The sequence below is a fragment of the Pomacea canaliculata genome, linkage group LG4 (genome assembly GCF_003073045.1).
Source record: "Pomacea canaliculata isolate SZHN2017 linkage group LG4, ASM307304v1, whole genome shotgun sequence".
NCBI classification, from domain to species: domain Eukaryota; kingdom Metazoa; phylum Mollusca; class Gastropoda; order Architaenioglossa; family Ampullariidae; genus Pomacea; species Pomacea canaliculata.
Window position 1 is genome coordinate 3,505,493 of NC_037593.1, and position 24,529 is coordinate 3,530,021.

The following is a 24,529-nucleotide window of genomic DNA, read 5'->3' on the forward strand; positions in this document are numbered from 1 at the left end:
GAAGAGAGAAAAGTTACAGTTGAATATGGAAGCCCTACCTCCCAGGTCTCTTACTTCTTTCACTCTCGTAAAAGAGAACCTCAACAACGCCTTCTAGCATTTTATTAGGACCAAAGATTCAAATTGAGTAAATAGTATTTCTTCATACTTGTAATGCTTCACACTTCAGCACACTGCTGAGTACAATACTATTTATTCTGAGCCAATATGTTGATTCTAAGCAGAGCTATTTCTTTACACAGGTAGCGCCCTGTGGAAATGTCTCACACCCACCAACAGCACTGACACTTCTGCTTATTATTTCTGTTTCAGTAGCGATTTGTGCATGTTCTTTTAGTCGATTATTTACGATCATCTACGGAATAAGAGAGTATGAATGATCTGATGTCTTTCGAAAAGAAATTGAAAGCACTGATTTCGATGATGACAATTGTTAAAGCTGATCAATTTGCAAAAAGTACGGTGAGTAAGTAAACATATTGAACAAATTACTACAGTCTTAATAAAGATGAAATCTTTAATAAGTGTCTATAAATATTTTGTTATTATCAAGTGTCATGTTTTCACAACACTTCAAACGTCGTACCCTCCGGAAGCCCCAAACCGTCGGTGCATCATTCACCTTGTTTATCGACACACAAAATTTTGTCGCTGACGTGGAAACTGGTTTAGGGACCGGTTGTGGGTGGAAATGATTGGTCAGAATGCGACACCTACATGTGGTACTAAACTCGTTTAAGTGCTTCGCCAGCCAAACACCCCGAACTGACTGTCCTTAATATCAAGCACACCATCTCCAGAAACAAGCCTACTGAAAAGTAATTCTCCAGCTTATATCCGGTTAGTTTGTCATAAATCTTGATAAAATCTTCAAACTCGTCGTCATTGACCTGGAAAACGGTGTAAACAGCGGTTGATGAAAGAAATGGGGGCAGGGAGGGAGTCAGAAAACTGCGTAGTCATCATAATTCTAACCGAGTTTTCATGTTTTGTCAGCTGAACAGCCCAACAGTAGGCCCGGCATGGGCAGATGATTTAGTATCAAGCTCCCATACACAGTCCTCCCATCAAGCAGTTAGTACTGTACCGCAGCTGCCGGATTTAAAGTAATTTTACCGAGACATAAAGCTGTCAGAGGAGTTACTTGGAGGACAGCGCCCTTTCCTCTTGTCGGTCAACAAAACAGCTCATTAAATTAGTCATTCAAACTATGTACCACTCCTTCCAAACCTTTAGTGACAACTGTGAGGTCGAACTGCAAACGTCACTGCTGTAACGGACTTTTCACCCCATCCGTGCTCGCCAGTACCAAAAAAGATAGAGCAACATATTCCGCAGAAACCTTATTATATTTTTAATTCAAGCCTAGACCTAGCTTTAATACCAGTATATCAGACTACATCTCTCCATTTTTGATGTCCATGCGATAGCCGTGTTCATACAACATCTTTATCAGCGGATAAAAAAACAAACATGGTTTAGTTCTTTCACAAATTCTGTAAGTAGCAGCAACTTGGTCACAAAGAAGTTAAAAAACGTATAATTGGCATTAAACGGTATTATCATTTCGGATTTGGGACGCCATTGAAATTTTTAAAAAAAGTTTAAAGTTTTACAAAACATGAAGCGCACATCACAGAAATAAGTGGTTCCCCGCCGATTAATGCAGCCATCTATCGACCTACGTGGCCTCAAGGAACAGGATACGGCATTCACATATCACCTGCTGTTACCTTAAGATGAATGCACCAAGGTGACGCATTCTATTCCATTCACTGTTCTGTGACACCTACAAGATGTCTCCCCCGCCCAACAGGATTTCAGCGCCATTCATCCATTTTTTCTTGGTTGTCTATACTACTAGGAGGTTAACACTCCAGGTCACAAATGTTAGTCATTGAAATCATTAAAGCTGGGAGAGAATGAATTATGAGAGTGCGCAAGTGCGAACACTGTTAGAAGTTTTGGGAAAGACTCAAAAATGTAACTTAGGTTTCCAGTCGCTGTGGTTGATGAAGCAGTGCCCGTCCTTCTGTTGGGGAGTGAGGAACTGCAATCCACAAATGTCGCACTTGAATGGACGGATGTAGTGGCCACGAATGTGCTCCCGAAGCACATGCGCAGACTGAAAGCCTTCTCCACAGAAGTGACAAACTTGTGGGAAATTGTGCTTTTCTTGCAGATGTCGAACCTGTTTATTAACAGCAGAGACAATGGAACTCATGATTGAATATTTGTGAAAATTTCATAACATTTAGCTTGGGTAAGAAGCCATTTCTAAAGCTTTTCTGTGAAAGCTATTTTGAAGACGAATAAAGATACATGGAAGAATGCGACACAGGTGGGCACAGTGGAGGCAGACTAGCAGGGATCAGGCATGACAGTAAGCAGTCACCCAAGCTGCCATCCAATCCTGACGTCAGAGTACTTGGTCTGTGACGTCACGATCTAACTGTAGTATCCACATGACATCACTGGCGCCGACCTGGGATGTTAACACAAACTGCCAATACCCTTTAGAACACAACAATCTGTCCAGTTATTTCTGATATACGAAATCTGGAAGTAGTGAGGAAGGGGAAGGTGCATCACGCATGCGCACTGCTATACTCACCAGTTGGTAGCGCTCCAGGAACTGGGCCACGCAGCCTGGATGCCGACACACGTACAGTCCCAGGCTGCTGTGAACAGCGAGGTGGTTTCGGAGCAAGGTTGGATCACATGTTGAGAACTTGCACTGAGGACACTGTCGCAACATCAGGCCCTGCAAATTTCAAACTCATTCACAATATCGTGTACATGCACGAGCAGCATGACAGCGAAGTACATTTATGGTCCCTCACCAAGCAGCCCACATTACAGAAGAGCAAAGATCTTGTGCAAGCTTTAACATAAAGTTACCTACAGGTTAACAATCGATGAACAGTGGTCAACTATTGTTACAGCATTAAAAGAATTACATAAAGGAATGTCCATATCAATGTAATATTTACAAAATATTGAAAATGATATGTAGACAGGCAGTTGTAACTTACTGATGCTAGGTTTGTCCTACCTTAGGGTGTTTCTGGAGCAAGACATATGACGGCTGCCAGGTACCTCGGAACAGCCTGCATTCTGGTCCACGTAAAGCCTACGTGGAAGTCTGTGCATAGCTGAATAAACATTCACAAAACATATAGACACACTGAGTCAAGATCTGAAATCTGAGCAGATTATGTAACATAGACAAAATAATTATTGTCAAAAACTATAGAAAAATGTAAGGCAAGAAATTACTTCCATTATTTCAATAAAATAAATTATATATATAACACATGTATATATAAAATTTTCCTCTAACCGAACTAGGAATGTCATCATTGAAATTAACTGTAAACAAAATAATTAAAATATGGTGTTGGGGATTAGTTCCATAGTACTTACATCTGAATATTCAACCGATGGCAAGTAAGTCCAAGGTTCTGAGGCTGTGAACTTGACTGCGAGAGCGCAGCTTTCTTGACGAGCGTATGGCAATACTGGAATACCAACCTCCACATCCTGCTGAAAAACACACAAACATAAACTGTATTTTCATTTTTCAAAATACTTAATTTGTAGCTTTCAATAAACTGATTGTTTTATTTAATAGAGACAGTTTATTGACTCAATGTCCGCAAGTAAAACCTCCAATGCTACTGACTCTACTGTTCTACACTTCTAACAGACTACACCGAGATGGACCAAGATATATAAAAGTCAACATTACATGAAAAACTCACATGCTGCGTTGAGCCAGCACAGAAAATCTGCACAGCTTCAGATAATAATGCATGTTTTCCATCGTAAACCTGATGTAGGAACTTGTGACAAACACCAGAAGCGCGCCATTTTATATCAGACTCGGTACTGGCATTTGAGATTGCTAGCAGATACAGCAACCTCTGTCCTTTACCCATGATTCTGCAAAGTTTGTCATTCTTTAAAATGATTTGAAGCATCATTAAAAAATCAACAGAAATATATCAAAAATCAACATATCGACCAAGATATACCTTTAATCTGCTTCTATGGGGTTTTACTGCCAAAACATATTGCAGTTTGCACTGCTATATGGATGTTCCTTGTCTAAATATCACTTTTAAAATAATGATTTTCTCACTGTAGTATGTCGCAGCATTTCAATAATGAAAAATATAGATATTGTATCAATCATACCTGATGAGTGTTTGTTCTCTTATCTGTAAAGTATGCTGGATCCCAACTGCTTCAGAACTGTCATTAACCTGCTCCTCGTTCTCCTGATGGTGCTTTTCATGCAAACATAATGAGACTAAAAATCACTACAATCTATAATAATGTGAAACATTATACATATATTAAAAATTAATGAAGCAATGTTCTGGCAAAAGTACTGTATTTTCATTTAATATAAGTTGTAAATATGAACCTTAGTGTCTCCCTGACTTCTGACTCAAGACCAAAATCTCTCAAAGGTGAACATTCAGCCTTATCTTTTATGAATTTCGGGGAAAATGTCAGTTTGTAGTTCCTCTTGAATGTGCTTCCTAATTATTTTTCTGTAATGTGACCTTTTTTTCTCCCCCTTGTATAATTTCACAAAACAAACCGGCGACTGCCCAATTGTCCCTCATTTCTGAGATGTATGCCTAGCAACTACAAACATTTCCAGGAAGATCTTGATATGATTCTTTCCAACATTCATGTGTCATCATCAACAAAGACATGAAAATTTAATGATATTACTAATAATTTGTAAAGCCATCAACTGGCATACCTGGCGATGGTGAAGTGTCAGTGCATTTGGCTCAGGTGTGTGAAAAACATGTCTGGGCTCTAGGGAAGCGTGAAACACTGTTCTTGTCAACATGTCGATCAGTTGGTCAACCTGTGGGAAAAATAAACTCTTTGCAAATTTATGGACACATTCAGAATGATAGCTCAGCCGGCCTCTAGCTGTTTACCTCTCAGTTAATATTAAACACAGGCACACCTATTTTGTTAAAAACTTTCGCCCAACAATCACAATGTAACAAATTATGTACTTGCTTATTAATATTAACACTCGGCCTCTTAGCTTTTAGCTACAAATTATTTTCAAGAAAAATAATCATATGGTAAAATATAAAGTGTACTTAAAACCACACTAATGATTATAACAGCTTAAATCACTCTACTTAGAAACTGCTGTTTCGCACTTTCCTGCTGATCTGCCTGAACTTATTACTATGATGCACTTGTATATTAAATATTTTCGCACAGGTTCAGACACACAAGCAAGCATAAACATGTATATGCATGTATACACACACACACACAAGCATATCGATATATATCACCTTTGCCTCTAAATAATCCCACTCACGACGGAGCATTGTAGCTTGTGAAAGATCTGCACCTGCAGAATTTAAATGCAAATTATAAACATTTACAAAAATCTACCTTAGGACTCAGTGCCAGAATTATCAAATCATGACTAAGGCCAAAACATTACATTTACTTAATCTGTGACTTACTTGTATTTCTTGACAATAAAAATTGATTGATCGATTGGGGAATTATTATAGGTTAATCATCCTATCGGTAAACAGGTCTTCCAATAATACAAATTAACTGATGTACTAAAAACTAAATTAATTGATGCACTGAAATGCCAGTTTCAATATTGCTTGAATATATCCTGCGGACCAGTAGTTGGACTCAGCTATTTTGAAAATTCTCTGCTCAAGAACTGTCTGCTAGGGAAGGAACTACTGTACTGCATCCAGGAGTGCAATAACTTCTCTACAAAGTTACAAAGCTTAAAATGTTGTTACATTTGAGTTAAATGTTTCAATGCAGTTAAAAATAATGATTTTTACATACTACCACAAGATGTTTTCTTCAATTCCCTAGTTCCACTACCAGTGCAAGAGAGCCACAGTTTTTCCAGTTTTCTCCAAACAAACCTTCCAAGGTCACCATTGTAAGATCTTGGATCTTTCATAGCGGTTGACTTTTTTGTTGCCTCAAGGTAAGAATCAAGAATTGTTATGGCCAGGTTCACAACAAGTATTGGAGCAATGAAGCAATAGAGCCCAAATGCACAGTAATGAAATACAAGCTGTAGAAAAATGGAAGGCAAACAATCAGTCATTGAAAAAAAAAACACAAGTTAAAAGGCATGATTATGAAAGAGACTAATTGGGGAAATAAATTTAGTCACAAAGAAAAATGTGCTTCAAAAAGTCAGCTTTATAATTTCAAAGTTGATGGTGACATCTCTACAAGGTAGATGTTACAGCAGATCTTTTCTGTCTTATCATATACTACTTATAGTTCTTCTTTGTCAGCAAGCAAAAGAAATTTTTTTACCTGTTGTCTGTCAGCACCTTCAGGCTCCGTGTCCTGGTATCTTGTTATTGTTAGCAAAAGAGTATTCAGAGTCATATAACTTTCCAAGATACCTTTAAACTGAGAGTTCTTTGCTCCACATGACAGGTATATGAGTGAAACAAATGCTGATAGGATGACTATGAGTAAAATGCTCAGGCCATACAGCTGTGACAGACAGTTCAGCAGAGTCTTCCTGAACAACTGAATGTAGTAGTTGAAGGAAATGAGGCCCAGGAACCAAAGGATTTTCAGGAAGAAGCAGATACCCAAACAGCCTTGGCAGATTTTATCCAAGAAAAAGGCGGCATCAAATGAAGTGTGAAGCTCTGGAATGATGGAAAAAGTGACGATCACATGAAAATCTACACATTAACTTGATTACCACATAAGTTTCTGCTTAGCACTCTGATATTTGAGAGTTTATTTTATTAATTACAAATTACTCACAATAATTTATTTTTGTTAAATGTTAATATAATACAATGATGATATTGGAAAAAAAAATTGTTATTATTTTTCCTGAAAACTAGGGGCACCAGTGGCTGGCTGCTTTGCCATGATACAGTCTAAGCTTCTGGCTTGATGTAAAACACCAACTCCCTCTAACTTCCCCGAAAACTAAGAATGTGTTTTGATATTTATCTGAAGACTTACATAAACCTTTCTTCTTCTTGTTTGAAAAATCTTACATTTTAATCAAGAATACTTGCAATCTGCTTTACTGTTGACAGTACATAGCCCAGTGTTAAATATAAAGCCCAACTACCTACTCTAAGATAACAAGGGACAACTATCCACAGGTGTTAAAGGTGTACACAGCCATGAAGTGATCAGCAGAGTTTAGAAAATAATGAAGCAACACATTTCAATACAGCTAATTTTAATACAAAATGCTTTACATTCCAATCATTCTAAAATCATTTGTCATACCTGGATTATTCTTAATTCTTTCCACAATGTATATTGTTTTGTCAATTCTGAGGATATAGGTGATGATTGCCACTAGCGACAGCAGTAATTCAAATGTTCTGATAATAACAGACTCCAAGCACCTGTGTCCATCAGGAGGAAAGCACATCCCCTTGATGAGCAACCATGCCCTAACTATAATGATCACAATGAAGACAAGCTGAAGGACCAGCACAAAGTAATCCCAAATACCGGTATACGGATACAGTCTTGCAGAACAAATTGTGGCTTTCCAAAAGCACCCTCCAGTTGTGAGAAACTCTACGAGTATTATGGCTTGTGAAAACAGTTGTGTGTTGGCATTGAAAAGATTGACCTGTAAAAACAGAAGTATAAAAAGAAACCTGTAGGTGCTAAAGTTCTACCACTTTCACACAAGAAAAATCAGATTGCAGTGAGATTTAGTAATAAGCTGACAGTGTAAATTATTTTGTAAAGTTGCAGATATAAATACTGTTCTGAGGGGGAGATGTAAGAACAATTACAGAAGACAGACATTCATAATAATCTAGCGAGAAATAAAGGCATACTTTATATATACTATATATATGAGAGAGAGAGAAGTGAACTGCACACATTAGGCCATCCCAAGAGATTAACCCATTTATGCTGATGTTGAAAATCTGTTCAACTTTGCTCCTGCTGGCCTGCTCTTCTTCTAGCAGCCTTCATACCTTTCCTAATTAATATTGCTGTTGAACGTCTTTCACTAAGGGGATGCTTCTGATTCGTTCTTTCTTTCTTCAGGGTCTTCCTTCAGGCACAAAAGTCAAGGACCTCTTACGTGACCCAGGGTTTCTTCCTCTTAGGTCCTCTCAGTACATAAGACAAGAGCATCTCTTTGATGTATCGGCAGTGAATTCGCCTCTAGCTTGAGTCTGGAAAAGTCGTGCAACACTTGGGTCTTGTAGCTTGTCCGGGTCAAAGCGAGTTCGGCAGTTGGACCTACGGCACTTCTTCAGTTTGGTTAAGATGAGGTTGTGATTCCTCTCTGTGCGCCTAGTCCGCCCTTGTTTTGGCCTTCAGCAGCAAGAGGTAGTCGATGTCAAACCGAAATCCTGAACCTGTTGAGAGGATGCAGGGTGTGTTGGCCAGGGTAATCTTGTGACTACAAACTCGAGCAGCCTCGGATTTTGTTCGTCCGTTTCCCCCAAGCCAATATGTCAAGCAGGAGAGTCTGTTGGCAAGGTGGTGGCTTCTGTTTTTTGAGATTCTGTAAGCGCAATGATAGGCTACCTCGAAAATGGGGAAAACTATTAATGGATAGTACCATGCATCAGAATTAGCACAACTGAAGGAAGGAATCAAGTTGAAACGCAGAGGGAAGCTGAGGGCAGGTGTGCTCTTGCTCCATCATAACGCTCCCGTTCACTCTACTAGTAGCTGAAACTGTGGCTTTAAATTGCTACCCCATCCCCCTTACTTGCCAGACTTAGCTCCATCTGACTTTTACCTGTTTCCTAAACCCAAATCCCACCTACGTGGTCACCATTTTTGAAACAATGATGAGGTCCTATGTACTGTGGTGAATTTTTCGATAGTCTAGGACGCCTTGTTCCGTGATGGGACTGCAATGCTTGAGCATCGTTTGACCAAATGCACTAATGTCAACGGAACTATACAGAAAAATTAAGAAAAACTGTCTTGTTTCAGCAACTCCTGTTGAAGTTTAGAACTTTGAAAAGGATGGCTATGGGCTACATTTTGGAGGAATCAGTCTATGGCGAAAGGATGACAAAAAAGACTATAAACAAAATATGAAAAGCCAACAATAATGAGATATCCCTAAATATATATTATGTAATACAGTTTGCCCCCACTTTCTTTTAATCTTCTTGATCGCTTGTGACTTACTTCTATGCTCAGTGCTCTGGTATTCTGGTCCAGCCATTTCTGCCTTAGCAGCTCTGCAACTTTCTTCCGAGCCGCATATTCCGTTTGACCTAGTGATGCCTGATATCCACCAGGTCCATAAACACCAACCACCCCCTCCTTGGCCATGGAGGTTGGGCCTCCAGTATCATAAACATATTCTTTTTCTGTACAATTTGCAGTACACACAACCCAACCTGTTCAATAAAAGCAGCAAGGATCTCTGACAAAAAATGTAGTCTATCAAAAAACTGCTCTACCTCAAATGTTAAATTATAATTCCTCACTGTTAGTCAATTTCTTTGAAAGCTTACACATGGCTCAAAGTTGCTATCAAGTTGAACAGAGCATACAGCTGTCATTATAATTTGTTACAAAAATTGCACAGTGAATTTTCTATACTTTTTGTAAAAAAGCATGTGGATGACCTAAATTTGTACTCATATTTTAATTTTTACTACCCAAAGATCTTCAAGCATATGCTAAAGGGTTGGTCAATAAATAAGCTGGCATTTGTGATGTAACAAGAAATAAAAACTTGACCTCTTTTAAAAACCCAAAGCTTATATCTCATAAACGGAGCAAAACTTTTCATTTAGATATGGGAATTAGTATTTTATATTCGACAAGCCTACTGATTTAAAAAAAAAATTTTTAAGTGAAGTTAGCCTTGAAGGTGATGGCTACCTCTTTTGACTTTCAGTCTACATTGGCTGGCTTGTCACTGGATACTGACAAAATACTGATCAGCACTATACCAGTTGCGTAGGAATATGCTCAGCTTCAGGGAGGTAAACTCCATGCTGATAGTGAACTATATTCACATTCTTGCCTCCTTGGTATCTTTTCTGAGGGGTCTGCCCTCTTCTCCCTGGTTCCATCGCCAATGTATATAGAAAAATTCTTTGGCTTAAGCCTGTGTCTGAATGAATACAATATGCATGCTTCCTCTTTTTTAAGCTAGAAGTTTCCATTTTTAAAAAAACTTATGTTACAATTTTTAACTTTGTTTTCCAAATTACATCCAGCTTACCTGAAAGGAAGGATCGAGACTCCTCCACATGGTCTGAATAAGAAGGTTTGCAATGCTTTGTACCAAAAAGCTTGTGTATCCTGGGTGGGAGGTTACATATATCTGAGACAGAAAAAAATTGAACTATGAAAAGCACAATTCGTTACTATAATTACCTCTTTCTTCTTGTTTGAAAATGTGACCAAAATCATAAAGACTAGAAAGTTTTAACTAGAAAACCAACATATAATCTTACCTTTGATTCTATATTGTGTCATAATCACAGGTCCTACACGCAAATTGCAACCATCAGACAAAAGTAGATTCTTAGTCTCCATGCTGGCACAGTCCAAGCAGTTATATGGAGACATGATACTTGGTATGAACTGCTTCTGTACCCAGTCCCATGTTTTATCTGGTAAATCTATTAACTGAAAATTACTACCATTCACAAATATTACCAAGTTATATATAAATACATTTAAAATTAAAATCCGTTAAAATCCATTTAAATTGCCCATTGGGACAAATAAAGTTGATTATTGTTAATACAGCTATATTAACTTCTGGTTTTATAACTAATCCAGTTACAAATCTGTCAATTCCTTTTTCTAAACCAGCTGGGAGTGGTACATAGAGCATAATATAGATTGATTACTTAGCTGTTTAAAGCTGAGGTTTTTTGAAGACATGTTTTAAAGCTGCCACTGAACATACTCTAATGAAATGAAGTTCTCATTCTATCATTATGTACAATAACCAATCAGTAGTAGGAGGCCTAACCATAAGATGAAGTAAGATTTTCTTAAAATGACTGTATATCTGACATCTTGTAAAATCTTTTCCCCTGAAGTTCACATTCAATAAAGTGTATTGCCAAGAACACGTCATAATAACATTTAAATAAAAAAAGACAATGAAAACTAATAATGACATGCGACAAGAATAAGAATGGGACATAAAAATGATATTCAGAAAATACTCTTGATTATGCATAGTTTACCTTCAGTTCTTTCAATGCCAACTGTTGCTTGATGGTCCTGTTCTGGATATAGATGGTGTTATCACTTATATGGTGACATAAAACATACAAAAGCACCAAATACAGTGTATGAAAAAACAAGTTGGCTAAAACAGTATGCATGCGCTGATTATTTATTAGGTCCTTATGGCGAGATTCAAGTTCCTCAAGATCTTCGCATACTGAGAACACATAACCTGTAGATAAATGGTCTGTCCTACAATCTGCAAAACAAATGTAAGGCTGAAAGTCAAAAAGCAACTTACAACAAGATTCAGCAGCCATTTATACCTACATAAACAAAAATAAATATATAAAATAAAAACAGATAAAGTTAACTTATAATGTCTCAATCATTCTGATGATCAATCTACAAATTTATGCTTTAACAATCAAGATGTTATCCAACTACAGCTTTGTAAGAAAAAGAAGTTATTAGTAAATTTTAAGAAGTACAAGAGTTTACTGATAAAATAAAGATATTTAAGGACTGCAATACAACACTTTATTTAATTTAGATTGCCAAACATTACCTTGAAACACATTGCACGTTTCCCTTGAAGCTAGACTGTATGGGGCCACTTCTACTATATCATCATGTGCTTGGTGCCAAAGTATGGAGGACAATATGAAGGAAACCAAGATAATCTGAAAATTTCATAAATTGATGCATTACTTACTTTCTTATTGTTCATGGACAGAAGTAAGCTGTCATATACCAACACAAACATTTAAATTCTCCTTTTTCTTTCAAAACTTTCAGTGGGAGAGATCATAGCTTGGTGGTTAGCATACTTGATTAGGTACCAAAGGGTTTCAGATAAAAGGCTTGTGACTGTAAAATTGTCTTTTCTACTCAGCACATAAGCTTCTGATTTATCAGGGATATCAGAATGGCAGCAAAAGGAGAAAGTTAGGCATGGTCTTCCTGTTCCACAGGCTGATACCATGGACTAAACACATTGAACCAATTACTGGTTCGTTGGCTGCTAGGCTTTTATCAGTTAATATAAGTAAATAAAGGGTTTTAAGTATGGTTGCATTAGTAAATGTGTAAGTTAACTGTTATTACACTACAAATGTCAATGCTTTTAACTCTTTAATTCTGTGCATGTTTGTAGAGCTGCATGTAATTGAGGGAGTGGGACTTTACATTTGGGTAAATGCTATCCTGTACTAAGCTCAGTACATCCATCTGATAATTTCGCTACTAACATGAAAGGGCATTAAACTGTTACAACAGGTAAAGAAATGAGCTTACTTTTACTGGCTCAATTACAAGTAAATGGATGCTACTTGTGAACACTACAGCCAGCAGCCATTCCTGACTCCTCGAGCCACCCCACTCCAGGCTGAACATGATGCAGAAGAAAGCACCTATCACAATGGACAGGAAAATGAAAAAGTATCCAACAAAAATAAACCACCATGGATGAAGACTTCTGGTATTAAAAGTCAGTTCTTTTCCTGAATTCTGGGCTGGACTACACTGGATCACAGCTGATTGATTTAATGGAATCGGTATGTCACTCATTTCTCTCATCGCCGTTACATCTATCGGTGAGGCAGTTGATGCTTCTGTAGATACTGTGACCTCAGCTTCATTTTTCTCATCTTCGTTAAGTCTGTTGCTCTTGCTTCGTCTACACATTGAAGTGCTCGACACTGGATCCGACGAATAAAATTTCGGGCGGTTGAATCGCCTGCTCATTTTTCTTCCTTCCCCATTTTCGCTCTTTATTGTACACGCGGATGGAGCGGTGGAAAGACATTCTGAAGACCTGATTTCTTGTAAGGGAAAGACCGTCCCTCGGGGTGGATGTGGATGACTTGACGGCGAGAGCAGACGTGATGACGTCGACTGAGGACAACCGTTACTTGACCGCGAGTTCACTCCCCTGATGTCTCGATGTTTGAAAGACCAGGTCATGATGACTGCGGGTACAATGATGATCAGTCCCGACACAAAGCCCGTGTACAGCTGCCTAACAAATCACAAAACACACTTCAATATACTTCCGACCTGAGATCACAGTTTCCTGACTGTAGGCATTAGAAAATAAAGAATCGTTACCAAGACATCAACAATAATAACTAACAATTTATTGTACATTTGACGACTGGGACTAACTGCATGTATATAAATAAATATTATAAGAAGTTGAAAGTCGCCTACAGTTTTACAAACACTATTAAGTATTTTCTGCAGTTGCCAGGCCTCCGTTTCAACCGACTCACAAGAGTGAGAACTGGAACCGGGTGCATACCCGGGCTCACTCATGGATGAAATGCAATCATCTAAATTTCCTTAATATTTTATAAGCATGGCCATAGAAAGTTATACACCATTTAGTCCCAGTAAGATATTTATATCATCAATTTATCATCCGCTTAATGTAAACTGTGAAAGAATGTGTGCAGTGGCAACACCCTGACCTGTAATTAATTTGGAGAGGTCCAATTGTAACTCCTCGTATCTTCTCATAAGTTGCCTCTTTGCCCCTGAAGAACATGGCGTCGGTGACCATGGCCAGGAACAGAAGCGCGACCGCACACAGGAACCTCTGCACGCGCGAGAATCTGCTGTACGTCAGGCGCTTGAAGATGGACAGCCACAGGTGCTCGTCAAACAGCTGATGCCAGGACACGACATCAAACATCTGTCCTCCGTCCACACCGTCAGACATGAAGACAGGAAGGTGGCGACTGATTCTGCCATCGCTCTTGTTGGTGGACAGCCAGTCGCGACAAACAAACAATGCCCTGCAGACATGAAACATCTTGTTTATCTTCGCAAGATATGTTCTTACTAACGTCTTTACTGAAGAACATTCTGTAAGAAGGTTAGAGAAAAATCTGGAACACGTACAGACTTCTGAATATCTTTAATTTTTCTTGCTAGGCATTCTTTCTTTATCATCTTTCTTTTATTCATTTTTTTTTTATCGTGTCACCCCTTTCTCCTCACCAACCCTACTTTCTCACCCCTCCTCCCCCGAAAAAAAAATCACTGGCTGAATATCGAGACTACTCTTTAACATTATACAGTTAATAAAAATACTATTAACTTCAATTAATCTAAATAATACTGATATGGAAAGAAAATAATGAAAAAAGAAAAGAATGCATTGACAAGTACTTGAGAGAACTGATTTTGATTATCATTTTTTATTACAAACTATATTTTTATATCGGAAGAAAAAGAAAAGAACACAATGAACAGAAAAGGATTAATAACAGTATAAGCAATAGCATTGTCTTACACGTCTTTGCTAGTGCGGTCTACAACCACGACTCTGTCCAGTTTCCAATGGGGACTATTTCCCTTGTTGTCATGCCAGATATTTAGCACAAGCAACTGCCCCAGGTTCACCTGAGATGTCATCACAAAGTTGGACACGGTGCCGCTCCGAAAATTCTGAGAGAAGAAAACGACAATGTTCGGCAAATGAAATGAAAGGAATTTTATTAAGCTTTCAGAAAATTCTCCTTAGAAGTGTGAGTATACACTATACAAATATTGCATTGATCCTCCTCCTCCTCTCCTCCTCCTCCTCCTCCCCCCTCCTCCTCCTCCTCCTCATCATCATCATCATCATCATCATCATCTAGACCATCTACGTTTTGCAATAGCTGACACTTGTTCCGGGTAATGAGTTACTGACCTCTCGCACCCCGTCTGCCAGAACCCGAGTGTGGGTGCTAGCGAACTGGCCCGTGAGGACGAAGACAGGTGTCGCTGTGAAGTGACGAGGTGAGTTCAGTGACGTGTGCACAGACAGCGTGTAGACAAACGGGTCATCAGGACGGTTGTCTGTCAGCGGTAAGTAGGTCCACTGGAAGAGAAGAACCCACCGAGGGCTTACAATCCAAACAAACAAATAAACAGTGTTGTCCATAGGAATGGGAATCCCATGGGAATCCCATGGGAAACGTCCCATGGGATGGGATGGGATGGGACAGCACACATTTGTATTTCCCATGGTAGTCGATACTTGATATTGCAAAATAAATTTACTGTTATTTCATTCATCAAGGATTTAAATCTTTCCTCTGAATCATCTATTGTATGTGAAGCAGCAGGAATTATAGAACAAAAGCCGAAAAGTGGTTTTCAGTGTTGTCCATAGGATTGTTAATACCATGGGAAACATCCCGTGGGATGGGACAGGCATAAATTGCCATGGGACGGGATGGGACGGGATAGAAAAATATGTCCCATGGACAACCCTGCAAATAAACAAACAATGAAATACTTTCATCTCTAAAAAGTACCAGACTGAGATTACTTTCTTCAGTATCTAAAAATATTGTATTTTTTGTCACAATTAAAGTCCAGCTGAGATGGGTTCTGAAATATTATTGTGATTGACCGTTACAGTGTTGATACCTTTTTTCTCATTACAGTAGTCATACATCTCTCAGTAACAACTATCCTTCCATTTCTTCTGGACGTCTAGGGTTAACATACTTGTTTAATTGAGACTTCTTTACTCCGATCCTATTAACAGGTTTAGTGTCTACCTGTGCAAAAGTTCGTAGTTTTCGTGCAATGAGTTTGTACCGTAGCAGTTCAGGAAAAAGAGAAGGGGGGATTAAACCAAAGGGTCAGTGAAAGTGAAAGACACTACAACAGACGAGAATTTGCTGATGAAAGTGAGCTTCCGTGAACTGAGAAGTGTCACTACAAGTGTCTCTCCAAATTTAACCGACAGAAATGTTGGTCATATGACTAAAGTTCTGTGAACAGACTTTTTCCATCATGAAACCGAGCAAGTCGGACCTGCGTTCGCAGATGACTGACGAGCATTTGCAGTTCTGCGAATCGCCACATCGGAAACGAAACATTTTGAAAAGTTCGTGGGTGAATTCCAACAGCTTCACAATTATGTAGCCATCATCCCATTTTCACTAGGTTTGTTGTTAAGTCACGGCGTGGGTGTCTGGAATTTTTTTTTAACTTACAAATGCCGAATAACCATCCAACAATTGGAAAGTTTCATAGAAATTTCTGTAATGTCTCAAAGTGCCGAGTACCCTTCAGATGGTTTCATGTAATGATACCGAGTACGAACAAACACTTTACAATTCACCATTCCTAAATGGTGTAAACTACCCAAAATTTGTCTGCACTGTATAACTTATTCACTTATATGTGCCGAGAATCACCCAAAATTCTCTACCACGTATCACTTAGAAGCTGTATGTTCGAGCAACCCCTCCACAACTTATCACGTTGCCTGTAATATCTCACTTGCAATGGCTGATGATCACCCAGATATTGTTGATATGACATAAATGCCCAATACCTCACATAAGTTATCTATATTGTATCACTTACAAGTGCCGAGTCCGCGACATCGAGGCGCCTGAGCAGGACAGTCACGAAGACACTGACCAACAGGACCCAGCAGATGACACTCAAGACATACGGGCTGTTCTGCAGATACCGCTCGAAGTTCAAGAAAATGGCACTGAAGTCGATTTCTGTAGGAGTGATGATTAATTCGCTGAGGCTGAATTTGCCGATGAAGTTGGACTTAAACCAAACTCGTCCGTTGTTCTCAATTCCTCTTACCTCCAAGACAAATATACAACATCATGTTATTGCTTAGAGGAACACTAAGTAAGCATAATAAAATAACGGAAAACTTGCAAGTCAGTCAGCTGTTCGTCCCTCAACTGGTGCTGGTCGTTCGGGGGATGGGGATTTCTTGACGGAAGCAAGTAGGGGTTCCTGGTGTCTTACGAGAATGTCAACCGTGCTTTGTACAAAGTCATTGGTCTGTGACCAAGCGAGTGTCCGTCTTCTTGGATGATTTTGCTACAGAGGTCTATGGAGGTTTAACACGCTTAAGAAGAGGTTTTAAAGAACCGAGCTAATGTCAGAGAGTAAAGAGATTGAATTAAAATCTTTTTAAGAAGAGGAACTGCACACCTCAGCTATAAGACAATGCGTACAAAAGGAGCTAAGGAAAATATGGGGAGAGAAAGAACGTAGAGGAATAAGAGGAAAACTGGTTCTAATCGACAATCTAGAGCTATAAAGAGCTTGTGGGGGTGAGAGGGAAGACTGGCTCTTACCGACACTTCAGAGTTGACCGTCCAGGCAGTGTGACTGCTGTCCCATGTGACCACTGACAGAGCTGAGACATGAACCGCCTGCATCACTGCTGTCTCAGAAGACAGGAGACGTCTGCGAGGCGACTCCGACAGCAAGTCTATGCAGTCAAAAGCAAGTCCTCACAGTCAACAGAAATACTCGAGAGATTTTTTTAAATATAAGAATTTTGTGACATGCAAGCAACAGTTACAATGTCGTTACACCTAAGAGTAGTGATTCTTTTGGGGCCATGGCTATGACGCGAGAGCAATGGCTACCTCAGGGAACATTTGGGAAATTAAGGGCAAGTGCTTTGTCTCCATAGTTGTAAAGTGGTGTCCTGACCCCGCGGGATGATCCCACACCCCTGAGCTCGAATTTGTACTGCAAAGAGGAAATATACAGCTATATGCACGAGGTCTGGACACAGAGACGGAGAAATGATGCTTGTCCCTGATTTTTCCATGTTGCCCCCGGGGCAACGACATAAGCTCACTTCATAACCATGGCTCACGAAACAGTTCTGTCCTCATGGGACAGACCCAGTTCCCCTTAAACAAGCTTACCTGAATAGCTAGCCGCAAAACAAATTTGTTCCACCGTTCTCGAAATTCTCTTCACGTACACCTTAGCCACGCCGTCCTGCAGCACCAGAGTGATGTCATCATGTGACAGTGTGACGTGTGGTTCAGACGTCACCGTGGCCTCAAACTCGTAAACGGAAGTGGTGGGGGGAGTGCCGAAGTGTCCTAGTAGGGTCAGTTTTCGACCGGCTGGAACGATGAACTGCAGCAACAACAGGGTGGACGGGGGCGCTTCCGAACAGAAAGCTGAGTCATCCGCTCGCGCCGTCCGCTTGCTGACGACGGTTGAACGTGGTGGAGGCAGCGTCACCGTCACCGGACCGCCCATGCTCACGGCGGAAACGGGGTTCTTGTCCTCGTCGACGACGTTAACCACTGCGACCTTTCCGGAAGGAACTATCTTTGACGTGGACAGCGCATGCGTATAGACGTCTTTTTCGTACACCATGAGCTGTGGAGATAAATGAAATGGAGTCAAAGCTTCGGCAGCTGTGGAAGCGGGGCGAGCAAGTGAAGTAGTTCATCATCATCATCTACATCATCATCATCATCCGTACGATATAGAAGAATACTTGTTGTGATACTTGGACATTCAAAATTCAAACTACAACCGGACATACATCCCCCCCCCCCACACACACACACACTGACCGTCACGAGAAGAGCTTTCGTACGAAAGTTGTTGACAAGACCATCGGGAAGACTGAGAGAAACATCGCCATTTTCAGTGGTCTCGTCCACTAGATTCTCGGGACGGCTGCTCCGATACTGAACCTTCAGCAAGTCACTGCTGATGTACTCCTTCTCCTGCTGCGGGTCAACGTGGCGCCAAGATCAAAGAGATCCGACTCCAGGGAAGAGAACTTCTTATCCACCTGATAATAAAATTGTCATTCATGTTTCATGAGTTTCTGTACGGATAACTTGTGTTGCCTTGTTGTAAACTATCGGACTGCTCGCAGTCTTTGACTGTCAAAGTCCACGAAACACTTGCTTTAATTCTTGTTCTGCTCACCTTCATGATGTTTTTTCCACTGGATTTTACTTTCAGTAAGATTATTTGATGTACACGCATTCTTTTATTAGTTTAAATATTAAAAAAGTAACTGTGAATGTCCTACTTAAAAACAATTAACTATACACATTTTAATTCACATATATGCAAACACGACCAGCATCCCACTAACCTATGCTGACAACATACGTACATCTTCACTGGAGTAGTTGTTTGTTTGTTTACTGTAGGCTGCAAGTGACAGCATTACAGTCGAGGCAGTCTGCAAAACTTCTAAAGAAAGGCAGAAAAACAGTTTTTAATCTCTGAGCAAACGACATTTCCTCTTCTGAGGCATCAAAATGTTTCTTATCTTTCTACAAGAGCTGTTTGATTAAATAGTGTCTGATTTGCTGGTTCCCCTTTCGTGGGGGGTGTGGTGTGGTACCCACGCGAATCTTTAATGTCGTGGGCTTGAGTGTGCTTATGAACAATTAAATTTATGAAAAAAATAATATCCAATGGTTATGTAAATGAAAACACAGTCGCGTTCACACTCATATGTGGGACACACACTACAGCGAGAATGAAAGAAAGCATCTAACCCTTTGTATCCCCTCCCCCCGATTGATGTATTCCAGTATATGTATGTACACCTGTTTGAGAATAAGAGAGGAAAAATTTACGAGAGGAAGAAATAGAGATATTGGGAGATGAACACATAGAGGGGAGGGAGAGAAAGAAAATATACTAAGAAAGAATGTTAAGTTGCATTCGAGTCCGCAGAAGACTTTGCCTGTCGCAGGAGCGAGATTTTTCTCTCAGCCTGATAGTCATATTCTTCAAACTGTTTATTTTCCTTCAATGCTAGCCATCAACACTTCCTTCTGCCAAGCACACGATAATGAGTTTGTACAATGTGGAATGTCTCTTACTTTCACTGGTGTTCCTCCGTTGACTTTGTGTCCAGTTGGCCTGAGCAATCTTGTCAACAATGATGCGAATTGCTTGTGTGTAGTTGTCCTGCAGAGAATCGCTTCAGGTTAATTCGTGTTTGAAGACAAAGAAACCTATTATCATTAAATTCTACGTGTCGCTCTCCATACAATCCTACACAAGTACCAAAGCACAGAAAGTTGATGAGTTAGAGCAGAAATCGGCCTACAAAGTCACCATAGTATGGTACTGTAAAAGGATGTTCTTACAAATGACACTCAACATTGTCACTCGTCAGTTTTGTCGTTTGTCACCTTTGTCCCTCGTAACATTCGGAATTCGTTAACTTTGCTTTACTCCAAGTTTGTCACTCATTGAACTTGTCATCTAAGCCACTCGTCTATCTTTTCACTCGTCAAATTTGCTACATCCTTAAACTTCACTCGTCAACTCTCCCCTCTCCACACTTGTTCATTCCGTCATCTTCGTCTCTCCTCATGTCCAGAAGCTTCTGTCTCCTGTGGTCGCTGATACAAACCAGGGCGCTGTCGCCGCTGATGGAGCTGTTCACACTCCTGTCGATGGTGTCCAGGACATTAACGATGCTTTCCTGCGCGTTCGCAGACGACACATTCACTTGACTGGCTGCACCCACAATCCCTTGCTGCGAGTGACAGACGGTAAAGATACACGAGTAAGACTGTGTGAATTATGGGAAATATATAGACAACAAAAAAATGAGAATATCAATATCAATATGAGCAGTTCAGCGAATAAGGAATATAAAATATTGTTCTTTAAAGCATGTTTGACATCCTTCGTCTATGGAATTATTTGGTCTGATCATTATATCGGTAAACTTTTTTTTTCTCTCTCTCTCTCATTGCCTATCGCACGTGTGTGAGCATGAACTTACCGCAGCTGGTGTAGTTGACAATACAGCTCCGGATGACGTAGTTGTTGACAAAGTTGCTTGCGATGTTGCAGCTGTTGTTGTAACTCCTGCTGTTGTTGTAGCTAATGATGTATTAGTAGCTGCAGCTGCTGTTGTATCTCCTGCTGTTGTTGTAGCTAATGATGTATTAGTAGCTCCAGCTGTTGTTGTAGCTGATGATGTATTAGTAACTGCAGATGTTGTAGCTAATGATGTAGTTAATGATGTATCAGCTGCATCTGTTGATGTAGCTACCAGTGTTGATGAAGCTTCTGTTGTTGTAGTTGACGATGTATTAGTAGCTGCAGCTGTTGTTGTAATCACTGTTGTTGTTTCTGTGTCTGTAGTAGTAATTATTGCTGTAGCTGTTTCTGTTGTTGTAGCTGATGATGTATCAGCTGCATCTGTTGATGTAGCTACCAGTGTTGATGAAGCTTCTGTTGTTGTAGTTGACGATGTATTAGTAGCTGCCTCTGTTGTTGTAATCACTGTTGTTGTTTCTGTGTCTGTAGTAGTAATTATTGCTGTAGCTGTTTCTGTTGTTGTAGCTGATGATGTATCAGCTGCATCTGTTGATGTAGCTACCAGTGTTGATGAAGCTTCTGTTGTTGTAGTTGACGATGTATTAGTAGCTGCCTCTGTTGTTGTAATCACTGTTGTTGTTTCTGTGTCTGTAGTAGTAATTATTGCTGTAGCTGTTTCTGTTGTTGTAGCTGATGATGTATCAGCTGCATCTGTTGATGTAGCTACCAGTGTTGATGAAGCTTCTGTTGTTGTAGTTGACGATGTATTAGTAGCTGCAGCTGTTGTTGTAATCACTGTTGTTGTTTCTGTGTCTGTAGTAGTAATTATTGCTGTAGCTGTTTCTGTTGTTGTAACTGATGATGCATTAGTGACTGCAGATGTTGTAGCTGATGATGCATCAGTAACTGCAGATGCTATTGTAGTTAATGATGTATTATCTGCAGCTGTTGTTATGTATGATGATGCATTAGTCGCTGGAGCAGTTGTTTGTAGCTGATAATGTATTAGTAACTGTATCTGTAGTTGTAGTTGAGGATGTATTAGTAGCTGCAGCTGTTGTTGTAATCACTGTTGTTGTTTCGGTGTCTGTAGTTGTTATTATTGCTGTAGTTGTTTGTGTCGTTGTAGCTAGCGATATATTAGCAGCTGTTGTCGAATTGTCAGCATTTGTCGAAGAGGTTGAAAAGTCAGAACTTGACAAAGTCGTTAAGGTGTCGGTGCTTGAAGGTGAAGCATCAGTACTTGCTGTTGTTGTTTGTGTAGTCGACGAAACTAGCAAAGTAGTTGTCGACGAGTTTGCTTGTAGTGTTGTATCTGTTTGCAAAGTTGTTGGCACATCTGATGCTGATGTTGTTTCTGTTGCATCAGACACCACAGCTTCCGTTGGAATAAAAGTCTGACTTTCAGAGGTCGGTAAAGCAGATTGGTTTGTTGTTACAGTAGTTGTTGTAGTCTGCGTGCTTGTCGAAGTCTCGGAAACAGGAGTAGTTGACAGAAGATCTGAACTAGTGCTTTCTGCTGATGTCTCCGAATCTGTAGACATGGTGGTTGTCAATGATGATGGCGATGTGTAATTATCACCACTTGTAGAGTTAGTGTCTTGAGGGACCACCTTTAATATCAACCATCCTACCAGTCCCACCACGAAGAACTTTGTCCCAAAGAACATCTTGAACAACAAAAAGTATAATATTAAAATAGACTTTCATACATTTTTACTGTGTATATACATACACTAAAACGATCTTTTAATTGTTTACGAAGTTAATTGTACAAAGATTAGATCTTCATAAAAAGACATTTTCAATTCTTGCGATACTAAAATTCATTTTTTTCTATCAGAAGACACATTTTTTTTTTTAAAAAAGGAGAATTCTAGTTATTTCAAAGTCAGAGAACGAATGCCTTAACGAAATCAGTTTCCAATATGTCCTAATTTTGTCCTCCCTTGAATATTTCAATCATCCTTGCTGTCCCACACCATTCTTTGGTGCAGTCGTGGCTGCTTAAGTGAGCATGACAGACATGAGTTGATGAAGCAATGAAATATTTCACATGCTGCCTTTGTTCATGGGTGAATAACTGTGCACGTGTAGCAACAGTAAATATGCGGTGACGAAGATGTTGAGAAAGAGCTTTCAAATTGTATGTAGCTGTTGTGCTTGGACGAGAACCAGCAATAGAAATGTCATACGAGCAATTTTTTTAATTAATTTTATTGTGCTTTACTTCATTGTCATACCCAGAATTCTAAAGGTTGTGCTGTACTTGTTTACTTAGTGCTGGAAGATTTCATTAGCACCGCTTTTATGGTCACACCCGGTCTTCATTAAAAGTCATTGGTTTGTTCACATGGGATTTATGTCCTACACGGCTACCACAAGCAGTGGACTTTTTTCTCTGTTTAATTCTGATTTTTTTCAAGGGGAGGAGAACTGTGCAAACACAGTCCTATCATCAGTAATGAGGAAACAGCCTTTTGGGATTCCATGTGTACCAAAGGTCTGCGCCCTGAGTTTGGTTTTCTTTTCATTTCTGTAACCAGTACTATCTCCGTTTAAATTGCTGGAATAAATGGTGAGCAGAGTTCGTTTTTATGGAATAATTTCACACACCAGTAGTTCAGTGGGTCTGTGAAGGGGCCTTGCCATTAGGGGATTACGAATTAATGAGTTTGAGTGAGTTTGTTCTGGCATCGAGTGACCCAGCGTTTACGAGTTCAAAAGTTAGACAACCAAGATAAAATAAAATTTCTTCTTCATATCAGTAACAACAAAAGAAGTTTTCTTCTCTGAAAGACACATCTCTGACAAGATTATCACGATTACTATGAATCTTTTGTTCCTCAGTCTAGTTACAGTGGGACAGCTGGGGATATGAACCTTTGCTTTGATTCGTTGGAGCTGCTATCTGAAAGCTGTTGCTGATGATCAATCATATTTTATATTATTTAAGGATTCCTCCACAAATGTTAACAAAATTTGCACCACACACACACACACACACACACACAATTTACTCACTTTTATAGCAGTGCTTGTCTTCTCGACTCTTCTGATGATCTTGTGGCATACAATAAGTGTTAGGTATCGTGCACAGAAGAGTGATGTTCCTGTTCAATATGACCATGGAGGTGTGTACTACAGGTAACACAAGTTTGTAATGACACTTTCACTGCAGCAGCTTTCCCTGTCGTTAGTCTCTGGTGTTGCATCCAGTGCCACAAGCCCTCGTTGCTATAGGACTGAACAGCTCGGCTTATATTGGCTGAGCCCTATAGTCCAGCCGTGAGAACAGACAGTAACCTTCACGACTGAGCGGCGCTAGCTAGCAAGGTTTGTAACCTACTCTACTGAGGAACATACACATCTGTGGCTTCTCATTTCTTAATGCCATATGCTCGAGCCGTGCTAACAGAAAGTCACCTGCCATTTTATGGTATCCTCCACGGTTTTCCTTCATTATAAACTATGCTCGGTGAATCAGTCAGGTAAAAAGATTTTTGTAGTTAGAATTCTGATTGTGACTGCTGTGACTAACGCTTGCGAACTTCTCGAGCTTATTTTTTTATTATAATCTTTCATAAGTGTCAGGTTGACATCCTAGTTGATTGGTTGGTTTGGCAGGAAAGTTCTTCCACCTTAAGGCGATCTCGCACTGTGAGAGAGGAGGAGTGATGGATGGAGAAGAGAAATTCACCAA

At 39.7% G+C, this 24,529-nt stretch overlaps 2 protein-coding genes across 2 annotated transcripts; both read right to left on the reverse strand.

Annotated features, from left to right (window-relative positions):
- Window positions 1-1,646: 1,646 nt before the first annotated feature.
- Window positions 1,647-20,503, reverse strand: LOC112563068 (polycystic kidney disease protein 1-like 2). The gene is made up of 27 exons (XM_025236783.1): window positions 20,408-20,503; window positions 19,869-19,956; window positions 19,148-19,227; window positions 18,591-18,814; window positions 17,922-18,390; window positions 17,337-17,473; window positions 16,594-16,830; window positions 14,918-15,088; window positions 14,516-14,670; window positions 13,689-14,015; window positions 12,514-13,237; window positions 11,786-11,900; window positions 11,235-11,476; window positions 10,488-10,662; window positions 10,253-10,354; window positions 9,202-9,416; window positions 7,309-7,663; window positions 6,358-6,704; window positions 5,869-6,106; window positions 5,343-5,401; window positions 4,781-4,891; window positions 4,201-4,292; window positions 3,765-3,945; window positions 3,427-3,546; window positions 3,056-3,155; window positions 2,615-2,764; window positions 1,647-2,191 (listed from the first exon to the last, which is right to left on the reverse strand). Exons 5-25 carry the CDS (start codon window positions 18,385-18,387, stop codon window positions 3,057-3,059), a joined length of 4,668 nt encoding a protein of 1,555 aa, XP_025092568.1. The 5' UTR covers window positions 18,388-18,390; window positions 18,591-18,814; window positions 19,148-19,227; window positions 19,869-19,956; window positions 20,408-20,503; the 3' UTR covers window positions 1,647-2,191; window positions 2,615-2,764; window position 3,056.
- Window positions 19,801-24,015, reverse strand: LOC112561430 (mucin-22-like). The gene is made up of 5 exons (XM_025233933.1): window positions 23,851-24,015; window positions 22,070-22,496; window positions 20,786-21,741; window positions 20,408-20,533; window positions 19,801-19,956 (listed from the first exon to the last, which is right to left on the reverse strand). The coding sequence occupies exons 2-5, from the start codon at window positions 22,494-22,496 to the stop codon at window positions 19,801-19,803; spliced, it is 1,665 nt and encodes a 554-aa protein (XP_025089718.1). The 5' UTR covers window positions 23,851-24,015.
- Between the last annotated feature and the right edge of the window lie 514 nt (window positions 24,016-24,529).